General features: G+C 47.4%; 2 protein-coding genes and 2 pseudogenes across 3 annotated transcripts; all 4 read left to right on the top strand.

The window, feature by feature from the left end:
* Window positions 1–614: 614 nt before the first annotated feature.
* LOC136521862 (phosphoribosylaminoimidazole-succinocarboxamide synthase, chloroplastic-like) lies at window positions 615–5,019 on the top strand. Its single transcript, XM_066515631.1, has 12 exons — window positions 615–957; window positions 1,039–1,140; window positions 1,636–1,765; window positions 1,895–1,987; window positions 2,071–2,159; window positions 2,885–2,965; window positions 3,217–3,306; window positions 3,648–3,737; window positions 3,868–3,918; window positions 4,025–4,071; window positions 4,196–4,253; window positions 4,336–5,019. The coding sequence occupies exons 1-12, from the start codon at window positions 643–645 to the stop codon at window positions 4,390–4,392; spliced, it is 1,203 nt and encodes a 400-aa protein (XP_066371728.1). The 5' UTR covers window positions 615–642; the 3' UTR covers window positions 4,393–5,019.
* LOC136521863 (glutathione transferase GST 23-like) lies at window positions 4,339–6,019 on the top strand. Of its 2 annotated transcripts, none has more exons than XM_066515633.1 (3): window positions 4,339–4,430; window positions 5,052–5,475; window positions 5,573–6,019. In XM_066515633.1, exons 2-3 carry the CDS (start codon window positions 5,158–5,160, stop codon window positions 6,017–6,019), a joined length of 765 nt encoding a protein of 254 aa, XP_066371730.1. In that variant the 5' UTR covers window positions 4,339–4,430; window positions 5,052–5,157. The 2 variants fall into 2 exon arrangements, with proteins under 2 accessions (XP_066371730.1, XP_066371731.1); XM_066515634.1 differs by having other exon boundaries at window positions 4,368–4,430; window positions 5,076–5,475.
* On the top strand, window positions 6,016–8,233 carry LOC136521864 (transcription factor PHYTOCHROME INTERACTING FACTOR-LIKE 15-like; annotated as a pseudogene).
* A 1,456-nt stretch (window positions 8,234–9,689) lies between these two features.
* Window positions 9,690–11,084, top strand: LOC136523540 (uncharacterized; annotated as a pseudogene).
* Window positions 11,085–11,344: the final 260 nt, after the last annotated feature.

Genomic DNA, 11,344 nt, shown 5'->3' with positions numbered 1-11,344 from the left:
GTCGAGGCCTTACGCGCCGGCCTCAAGCGAGACGGAGAATCGGTTCCTCGTCCGAGGCCTTACACGCGGGGTCTCGAGCGAGACGGAGAATCTGTCCGAGGTGGGCCGGGCGGTCCAGCCGAGCCTCGGACAAGGTGGGGTTTGGCCAGTGGTTATCTCTTGGCTTCGATTTTTACAGGGTCTAAGCGATTTTTTGGGTTCTTGCTTAGAGGACCCTTTTTACGGTACCCGACAGATATATTAATCATATCAAATTATCTTCTTTTTTGCGTTATTAAAAGAAGATAATTTTTATATAAAAATTATAGATCTCAGCGAGATCTACAACTTTCTAGTTTTGAGTTTTTTCATTTAAAGTCGTTAAGATGCTAAAAAAAAATTAATGACATATTTAGACTTAAGGGTATTTTCGATTTTTCACACATACGGTTTAACACCGTTATAACCCAATCTGATGGTAGCGACATAACGGAAAAAAAAAAATTAGAACAGCCGAACACCCCTGAACTTTTCTAATAACTCACGGGGGATTGTGATTTTTTTTTATGGCTCACGTGGAGTTCTCTCGAAAAGGTTTTGAAAATGCTAACAAAGTGTAAGTCATCCTACGCGAGACCCTATAGCCGTCTTTCGGTCTTTCCCATGTCCCCCTGCGCGGCGCCCGCCGCCGCCGCCGCCCGCGGAGTGAACCCGGCTAAACCACTCCGCCGGGCCCCGTCCTCCTCAACCCCTGCTCGCTTCCCCCACCTCTTTATGTCCTCTTCTTCTCCCCGCACCCTGCCCCTCGCTGCGGTGGCAGGCGGAAGCGGCGCGGCGGCCCCTTCCTCCCTTCTCGCCGCCGACCCGGGCCACCGCGATGCCGTGCTTCTCGCTGCACGCTCCGCCATGGGGAACTGCCTCGGAGAGACCCGCCTCGACCTCGCGGTGTCAGGACTCCGCCTCGCTGCCAAGGGCAAGGTGAGCAAACCGCTGGCATGTCATCGTTCGGAATCTCTTCTAAATGGCTGTAGTAAGTGACTGTTGGTGCTCGGTGCGAAGGTGAGGGACGTGTACGAGAGCGGGGAGCACCTGGTGTTGGTGACCACCGACAGGCAGAGCGCTTTCGACCGCGTACTTGCTTCCATCCCGTTTAAAGGGCAGGTATGATCAACATCTTAGCGTTATCCAGAGCTAGTTTTGACAATCTTCTGACACTTTTACATGACAATGTCATAACGCTAAGGGGTTGCCAACTCACCGCACTGAACTGCTTCTCCTAGTGTTGGTCTCCTGTTTTTGTTGTTCAAATACAACTGTGTAAGCTTTCAAGTTTCATCGTTCCTCGGACTCAAGGGAAGTCTGTTCAGTGCATTTTGTAAATAAATGTCAATGTTAGGTGCACCAATCAGTCTGCTCAAATTAATACTTTGACAGCATGGCTCAATGTCACAAGTGATTAATAACACAAGTGTGTGCTCACAGAGTCACAGTATTGTCCAGAATTTTGTCAATTGAGGATCTACCTCTTTATTTTTAATCTGTATACATGTATTATACTAGCACATACTGAAGTCTGGAAGCAGAGTACATTTAGGATGAGAAATCATTGTTTCAATAATCAGGTGTTTTGTTGTGATGTCGTATGGGTAATTTCAGGTTCTTAATGAGACAAGCCTTTGGTGGTTCAATCAGACCCGTCACATTACTCCAAATGCAGTAGTGTCTTCTCCTGATAAGAATGTAACAATCGCCAAAAGGTGCACAGTTTTTCCAGTTGAATTTGTTGGTGAGACCTAAGGCTTCTTGCATATATTGTTTTTTTATTTTCGCATACCCATTCACAAGCATTTTATATAAAATTTTCATGTTTTTGCTATCATTCTTACTAATCTTATCTTTGGGTGTTAATTTTCAGTGAGGGGATTTGTTACAGGAAGCAATGATACATCTTTATGGACAGTTTATAATAAGGGTGTAAGGAACTATTGTGGAAATGCTCTTCCTGATGGTATGCTTTATGCTGACAAGAATTATCCAATTTGATGTTGTTTTGTTCTTTCTAGTGACTGGTAATTGGCCTCCCTGTTCCAGGCATGGTAAAGAATCAGAAGCTATCTGCAAATATACTGACACCAACAACTAAAGCTGCAGATCATGATGTCCCTGTCACTCCAGATGAGGTGTCTCATGCTTTTAATATATTTCCTCTTGTAATCTTAGAGTTATAGCCTCGTGTAAGTTGTTACTGACACTATATTACACAGGAAGAGGATAAACAGATGCTCTTAGAGTAATCAAACATTGGAATTCCATGTCAGTGGGTGGCCCTACAGTCGAAAGGGCGTACCCAGTGCAGAGAACTCCCGCTCTGTGCGGGGTCTGGGGAAGGGTGTCAGTGGCAAGCCTTACCCTCGCTTGTCCAATGCGAGGAGACCGCGACTCGAGCCTGTGACCGGAAGGTCCTGGGTTCGAGTCGCGGTCTCCTCGCATTGCACAAGCGAGGGTAAGGCTTGCCACTGACACCCTTCCCCAGACCCCGCACAGAGCGGGAGCTCTCTGCACTGGGTACGCCCTTTCGATTGTCAAGAATAAAGACCCCAGATCATCGCTTATTACATCCCGAATCATAGGGCCACCCACTGACACCCACTGATATATGGAAGTTACACTAATTTGTTTGCTTCTCCAGATGTTGATGTCTTTTTTGTTTGGTACTCTTAATATGATATTTTGGCAGTAAGGTGGTAGTATTTGAATGATTTCTGGATTGTATTCGAACATGATTCTTTGAGAATTGCTAGTTTTATTTTTTTTGGGATTTTAATGCTACTGCTAGCCTGCATCACCCCTTGTTATGACTCTCTGTTATTCAAAGATGCCCTTACATTGCCCTTTTATTCTGCAGATAATCAAGTCAGGGTTGATGTCAAAGGAAGATTTTCATGAGGCAGGAAGCAAAGCCTTAAGCTTGTTTGCATATGGACAGGTAGTGAATCGTCACATTTTCTGTTTCTGTTGAGGTATTTTCAGGTCTATGTCCAGTAACATTACGATTTAATTTCAGTTGCAAACACTGAAAAAATAGTTCACCAATTTTGCTTTGATGTGCTTTAGTTCGTACATGTGCTGCAGTTACTAGTTGTTTTGTGATATTGTGTTTGCTTGGTAGTCTCCTGTGCTACAGCTATGTTAAAATTGTGTAACTTGCTGATACTCTTTTCAGTTTTCTATTTGCAGAAAGTGGCCTTAGAGAATGGATTAATTCTGGTTGATACAAAGTATGAGTTTGGAAAAACATCTGACGGGACAATCGTGTTGATTGATGAGGTTATATTTCTGACATGATTCTGCAAATGTTTCTTAACCTTTGTGCCATTATTGATTATACCCAGTAACTAGCGGAAGAATATGCATGTTTTCCTTTTCACAACAGTGACAATGCATTTTGTGGAATCATATAGTACTAACTAGCTGTTATATGTATAAATATAAACAGAGTTGTTATATCATTAACTGATCAGTTCATGTTGTTGAAAACTTTCTGTTCTGAGAAGTATCTAAATTTTTTTATAATTATGTTGAGTACAATGGTATGATAACTTCTGAGATATTGAAATGCTGAATGGTTAGCTTTATAAAATTCATGGTATCCTCTTTTTGTCAAGCAGGTTCATACTCCTGACTCCAGCAGATATTGGATTGCTAATTCATATGAAGATAGATTCAAATCTGGTCTTGAACCTGAAAATGTTGATAAGGTAAACTACCTTTGAGTCATACACATCATGTATGGGCTGATTACCTTGAATCCTTGATGCACTTTATGCCTTTAAAACCTTGTGATTCATTTTTAACGAGATTTCTGAATATATCACTTAATTATCACAGGAGTTTTTAAGGCTTTGGTTCAAGAACAACTGCAACCCATATGAAGACGCGGTATATTTTCTTCATACAGTTGTTAGAGTCACCTATGAAATTTGTTCCATAATGATCCTACTCAATTCTGTTGAGTGGAAACTTACATCTACCCTAAAACATTCAGGTTCTGCCAGAAGCTCCAGAAGAGTTGGTTTGTGAGCTGGCCTGGCGGTATGTATCCCCCCCCATCTTTTGGCCTGTACAACATACTTTATGCACATTCTGCACGCGGAACTGCTGCAAGAATGATTTTTTATTCTAGTTGAATAATAATTTGCTTGAATATCCACTGCAGGTACATTTTCCTGTTTGAAACAATCGCAAAGACAAAATTCGAGATCCTGGAAACACAGGTATGCAGAAGGCTTTGTGTATGCTTCTAGTTTAGCAGATAAACAAATAAGTACTTACAATCAATGTTTTTGTAAAATTCAGGAACCAATTCATGAAAGGATATCAAGGAATGTCGCTCAAGCCTTACGGGACCTATGATTGCTGATAGGAGATCCTGGGGCAGAGTTTGCTGTGAGGTGCATTTCTGGTACCAATATTCTTCTGAGAATATTATTAGTATGCGCATATGCCATATACGCATCCTGTGAAGGTTGCCATTGCGGCTTGATGAAGCAGAACTATCCACATTTCTTCATGATCCGTGATGTAATGTGGTAATAAACTCCAACTGGAGCTGGTTGTGTTTATGTGAGCAACCACTATGCTCTGTTGGTGAGATTTGCCGTGTTTGGAGGGAGATAAATAGAGAAATTCAACAAGCATGAGACAGACAGATGCTGTATGCATAGTTGCATACCGGTCTTCCTCTTATTTCATTTTTTTTATAACTTCCTCTAATTTCCTTGTGTCAGTGTAACGTTGTCAAGTGGTTGAGTTGAGCAGCCATCACGCTTTAGAAACATATCTTTCTGAAATGAAAAGAATAAATTGCAAATAACCATTCGAACAGTTCATTATGTTTGAGTGTAATTCGGCTTTTCCTCAATAAAGTATTTTTTTTTTCAAGAGGCTTGTCTTTGTGCCACGCTCTGACCAGACCACTCTGGTATCCTTGTCTTTCAATTATAATAATAATTAATACGAGTTCCCATGGACTAAGGCAACCATGACCCGGAACTGTATGTTGACTTCTGAAGGCTTCCTGATCTGTGATCTATAAGGTGGACAAGATCTCTCCATCTATTGGAATTCCATTCCAGCACCAGCAGCAGAAGAGCAGACCCAGAGCTCCAGCATCCAGCAATGGCCGAGAAGGGTGTGAAGGTGTTCGGGATGTGGGCGAGCCCTATGGTCATCAGGGTGGAGTGGGCGCTCCGGCTGAAGGGCGTCGAGTACGAGTACGTCGATGAGGACCTCGCCAACAAAAGCGCCAACCTGCTGCGCTACAACCCGGTGACCAAGAAGGTGCCCGTGCTCGTCCACGACGGCAAGCCGATCGCAGAGTCCACCATCATCGTCGAGTACATCGACGAGGCCTGGAAGGGCGGCTACCCCATCATGCCGGCCGACCCCTACGAGCGTGCCCAGGCGAGGTTCTGGGCCAGGTTCGCAGAAGAGAAGGTATGCGCGCAAACTCCAGCCACATGATCGTCTACTTTGTTCGATGCAGGGCAGGACCCAGTCAGTCAGTGACAGGATTGATGTCTGTCTACTCCAGTGCAACGCTGCTCTGTACCCGATCTTCACCGCGACCAGCGAGGCGCAGCGCAAGGCGGTGCACGAGGCCCAGCAGTGCCTCAAGACCCTGGAGACGGTCTTGGAGGGGAAGAAGTTCTTTGGCGGTGACGCCGTGGGTTACCTCGACATCGTCGTGTGGTACGCACACTGGCTCCCCGTTACTGAGGAGGTGATCGGCGCCAGCGTTGTCACCGACAAGGAGCTGCCGCTGATGAAGGCCTGGTTCGACCGGTTCCTCGCCGTTGACGCGGTGAAGATGGCATGGGCGCAAGCACTAAAAAGAAGGAAGTGGCCGCGCCTCCACCCGAAACCCACCTCGCCTTCTCTCCCCCCTTCGCCTCCTCTCCCAAGTCCCAAGTCCCAACGGAGCCGGCTGGGAGCTCTCTCGCCTCCTGCGAGGCTGTGTGGTGAGGCGCGGACGAGATGAACGAGCAGGGGCTCGGTGGCTTCGGCGGGGGTCGCGGGGCCGTGCAGGGCCATGGGCGGGAGGCGATGGCGCTCCTGCAGCACCACCACCAGCGGCGGCGGCAGCTGGAGGAGGAGGAGGTGCGGCGCCAGATGTTCGCCGGGGTGGCGGCGTTCCTGGTGGCGCTGGGCCACGGTCAGCAGGTGGACTACGGGGAGGACGTGGGCGGGCTCGGGGACAGCGACGCGGGCGGGTCGGAGCCCGAGCCGCCGCCGGAGTGGACGCGCGGGGGGTCCGGCAGCAAGCGGAGCCACGCTGCCGAGGTGCACAACCTCTCCGAGAAGGTGGTGCCGCTGACATTTCTTGAAATCACAGAGATTTTTTTTTTCTCGCCGTGCTCTGCTTTCTTCTCAGTGCAAGTGCTAAAGATCGTTGCTTGGTTTTGTTGGCTTTTGGGCGCAAAGGAGGAGGAGCAAGATCAACGAGAAGATGAAGGCGCCTGATACCCAACTCCAACAAGGTCAGTGGAAACTGACAAGAGCTCTTACTCTGACTCTCTCGCTCGTTCGCAAAGGTTGTTCAGTTGTGTTAGTGCTGGACTTGACCGTAATCTGTTTCTGTTGTGATGTTTTTTGGGACTGCAGACCGACAAGGCATCCATGCTTGACGAGGCCATTGAGTATCTGAAGCAACTGCAGCTCCAAGTGCAGGTGAGCAAATAGGACACGTTCACATGGTATCGATGCATCTTTCTGGTACAAAACATTGACATAGAATTGGTATAATAGAGAATACCCGGACTTATTGATTCTTGGTTCAATCTGTGACTACAGACTTGTATGACTCTTGATGCCTGTCGCTTTATTATAACCAGCAGGGGGGGTTTGCATTATGTGTGATGGGTGCTTCATTTTTATTATTTTTGAAGAAATAGAGAGAGCTTCGTTAATTTGCCCATACCTTCCATTTTCATTTGTTTACAATTTAGGTTTGGACTGTTACCCCACTGTGGCTAAACTATTGATCAATGCCAAGCTTGCATGTTGTTTTGTTAAGTAAAAGCACGTCCCTGTCTCCCTGTTTATATGTTGGATGGCAATTTGGGCACTAAGTACTTTTCAAGATGTATACTTTGTTTAAAACATAATCTCATCAACCTGTATGACCTCAGGATAAATGATATGGCTAGTGAACTGGTAGAACTGCAATGTTATGTGCAAACCCTTATATGCTACGATACATGAACAGGAAAGGTGGTGGCAAAGATGGTTTGCAGTAGCCTAAGGTGCTAAATAATGGAGACACATAAGAAGTTCTGGAATCGCAATGTAGTGGCTAGTGATAGTCTGACTGTGAATGTGGTTAGTGTTAACCAAAAAATACTGCCTATTTCCTTCACAGAAATGCTAGGCTGTTTGTGACATTGAGGGCCTAGTGTGGAACCAAATATTGCTATGTTCAGTGAATGCATTTTCATAGCACACTGCACATGTGTCAGTTACATACTATTCTAAGTTATATTTTAATGAGCAGTGTTAATTGCTGAACTGCGACTATAGACTGTGACTTTTACCTATTCTTTTGTTATAGATGCTGTCTATGAGAAATGGTGTTTACTTGAACCCTCCATATTTGTCTGGCGCAATTGAGCCTGCACAAGCATCACAAATGTTTGCTGCACTTGGTGGGGGCAACATCACAGCGTCAAGCTCTGGGGCAGTGATGCCACCAGTAAACCAAAGTTCAGGAGTTCATCAGGCATTTGACCCATTAAATCCTCCACGAAACCAACCACTGTCTTTTGTATTACCAAATGTAGACAAAACCATTCAAGAAGCTCCATTTCACTTGGAATCATCGCAGTCCCACCTTCGAACATTTCAAATGCCTGAATCTTCTGAGGTAATCATTTTATTGGGAGTAGATCAAAATCTTGATCCAAAGCCTTACCACCTTAAGTATCGCTTTGCTGTTTCACAGGAACTTCCCTAACTTAAATTTTTCTTTGCAAGATGATGCTTCCGGGCGAGGTAGTGGCAAAGCACCAGCTAACTTCAACTCAAGAAAGAGTTAGTCTGCCAGGTTTGTGACAATTTACTTCCATTCATTGCACACCACACTTTTCTCTTCTCATCCTTGACATTTTGCTGACATTTCCCTTTGAACCCCATTAGGCAAGAATCATCCATTGTAAACACTGATCATTTTGATGGTCGCTCACATAGCAAAGAGTGACTACAAGATATGGTGCCAAAAAATGCAGGACAAGTTTAGGTAAACTTCTCATTTCATGCCTGAAGACTCAAGCGACATGTGAACCCTACCATGGTCAGGTTTAAAATTGGTGGTCGTAGTATAATATTACTCTGATAACTTGACCTTTCTGAACTAAGAAGTTAGACTATTGGCCTTGTTTTGTTAAAAATATGAAAACTGGTGATATTTCAAGCTTGAGTCATCAATTTATTTTTAAAAGCAAGTTCGATGGTGAAATTGATGTGATATTTAGAATGAAATTGACAAAAGTTCATTATAATTTGCAATTATATAGTTCGTTTCTTCAATGGCTTCGACACATATCATAAATGGCATATTCCTGGTAGCTCCATAATGTAAAAGTTTGCATACATTCTATAGTATTATTTCTAATGACCTGACTGCTACAGTTGGCAAGTTAGATTATAAGAATAAAGTATGTGGTAGCTCGCTTACTTCCTTACCTAAAATGCCATTTTTTTAGTGGTTCTGGTGCTCGGTTGCTGTATGCTAACGTCTCTTTTGTGTTTTAGTCTTGGACAGCGTAGGAAATGGCGACTGAAGAAACTGAAGTGAGGACCGAAGGCAGGATGACATAGTTCAGTAACCCAGCTGACACGCAGCCACGCAGGCTTCCCCTTTATTTGCCTCTGTTACTGCAATAGTAACTTAATTTTTTGATGAAGCAACCTGAAAGCTTCACCTTTCCTTTTTGTTTGAAAATTAGCAAGGCAGTATTAATACTACAAAACCATGTATCGTTGCACGTTTCATGGTATATCGAAAGCTACCAGGTGATTGACACTGCAATGTGTTTCTAAAGCTAGCAGCATAAGCCAATCCCTTCTAAAATATAATTGAGGCTACTTAGCCAGCTCCATTATCAGAAATTCAGAATTGTGCTACTAGATCAGAGATTTTGAATCTGGTGTATTTGAAAACAATCTGATACTGCAAAGAGTTCATGCTTACGTTTATTAAAATCGCAATATCCACCCTTTTAAAAAGGATGGCAAAAGTAAATCTCCGCAACTAAAACTAGTACGTAACGCAATCGTCCCCTGGCGCTTTGCTCGCTCCCCGCTAGGCCGCCGTCTCGAGCAACAGCTCCGTGCACCTGCGCGGCAACCCCAAGCTCCAACACGGCAGCGTATGGATGGGTTCTCTTGTTTCTCCTTTTCACTCTTGGTTGTTTTTCCTTTCTTCTCTTTTGCTCAGATCTAAAGTTACTTCTTCCTTCCATGCTTCTATCATTAATCGATCGGTTAGATATTTGCATGAGATGGAGCTGGAGAGTCTGATCACTCATTCAAACCACAGGTGGATTAGTCCAGCTTGGAACTGAGCGCCTAGGCACCCACCTTCCACCCACCGCCGGTGGCCACTCCGGCCCGGCGTCCACCCTCCACCCTCCGCACGGTGTCCCCGAGTCCTCATGGACCCTAGCTCCTGCTCCCGCGGGCGGATGAGGTTGAGTGCTGGGAGATCCGTCCCCCAGGAGATGCCTCCGTTGGCGGCGGCCGCTCACTCTGCCTTCGTGCTTTGGGCAAGCTCCCTCGACCCTGATGCCGACCCCTTCGTCGCTTCTCCGGGAGGGTCGGAGGTGAGGCACCACTTCTCCGACTCGGAGGCTTCCTTCAACGACTCTGATGCTCCACCTCCACCTGGTCGTGGCAAGGCGGTCATGCGACCACGGCGGCAGCGCCGCCGCCGCCCGCGCCGGGGTGGCTTCATGGGGGATGCGCGTCGTTCCCCGCGTCCCTCGCCTCCGGCTCAGCGGCGCCTTGCGTCCATCGTCGTCCACCCCCCGCGCATGTCGGTGGAGCTGGACGCGGAGGGGTTCAGGCCGGTGCAGAGCCGTCGGCGCGTCGCTCGGTGCCGTCCAACCTTGTGGGGAAGTGCTTCAACTGCCTCGCCGGCGACCACGTCAACATTCCCGTCCAAGTGCTTCAACTGCAAGGACGGTGGTCACCCGGCGCGTGATTGCCCGCTACCGCCGGCGGTTGGCCCTTGGGAGGGCAAGTGGGGCCGCTAGCCTGGCCGTGTTCCTAGTCGCCAGCGGGGTGCCCGTAGACGTCGCTCCTCGCCTAGCCGCGGTTCACCGGCGGCCACGGCCTCGGCGCGCTCGGCATCAACTGGCAGAGCGCCGTCCGTCCCGTCGGTGTGCGAATCTCCCCGCCGGAGCCTTCTGTCGCTGAGCCGGTGGAGGTTACCATCGACGCGCCTGCTGAGGCCGCGCAGTCCGGTGCGGGCGTGAGCTCTGGCGCAGGCCTTGTCGTCAATACCGGAGCTGCGACAGGTGATGCTAGGGGAGGTTCGAGCTCCTCCGAACCGCCCATCCGGCCTCATGGCTACCCCCGCTCCCTGCTACGGCGTGTCGAGGAACCGCCAGCTTCGCCAAGGACGAGGGCCAGGAGCCCTCTGCTCGAGCTGGTGGTTGTGCCGCGCACCCCGGCCCTCCAGGCTGTTGAGGACGCGCTGTCTTTAGCGCTACTCGCGCTGGTCCTTGGAACGCGGCCAGCGGTGACACTAGCCATGATGTTGCACCACCTCCAAAAGCACTTCGGCATCACGGGAGAGCACATGTCTGTGCGCAGCAGCGCAGGACTAGGCCGGATGACTTCATCGTTCGGTTCAGCCGTTGGGAGGACCTCGATCGTGTCCTGAGCACCCCGTCGCGGGAGGGGGCGCCGTTTGCCCTGCGCTGGCGCCGGTGGAGTCGCCTCATCATGGGATCGACCGTGCTTTTCGGTACCGCGTCCTTGTGGGCATGAAGGGTATCTCGGCGCATGCTTGTTCGTCGGAGGCGGCACAAGCGATACTCGGCTGAAAGCTCTATATTTATTTTGTTAAATTGATGAAACCCTAAGTACTAACATATTTGTTCTAAGTGATCATGAGATAAGGAAGCACATTCCGAGTGGTGAAGTAATTGGTGATGATCATGAAGGTAGTGATGGCCATGGTGATCAAGTGCTCGGACTTGGAAAAAAAGAGAAAAACAAAATGGACTCAAGACAAAGATGATATTCATAGGGCCATTTTATTTTGGTGATCAAGACACCTAGTGGGTATGATCACATTTAGGAT

This window comes from Miscanthus floridulus, chromosome 18 (assembly GCF_019320115.1).
Source record: "Miscanthus floridulus cultivar M001 chromosome 18, ASM1932011v1, whole genome shotgun sequence".
Classification (NCBI taxonomy): Eukaryota; Viridiplantae; Streptophyta; class Magnoliopsida; order Poales; family Poaceae; genus Miscanthus; species Miscanthus floridulus.
Note: the sequence above shows the minus strand (reverse complement) of the source record. Positions and strands in the feature narration are given on the sequence as shown.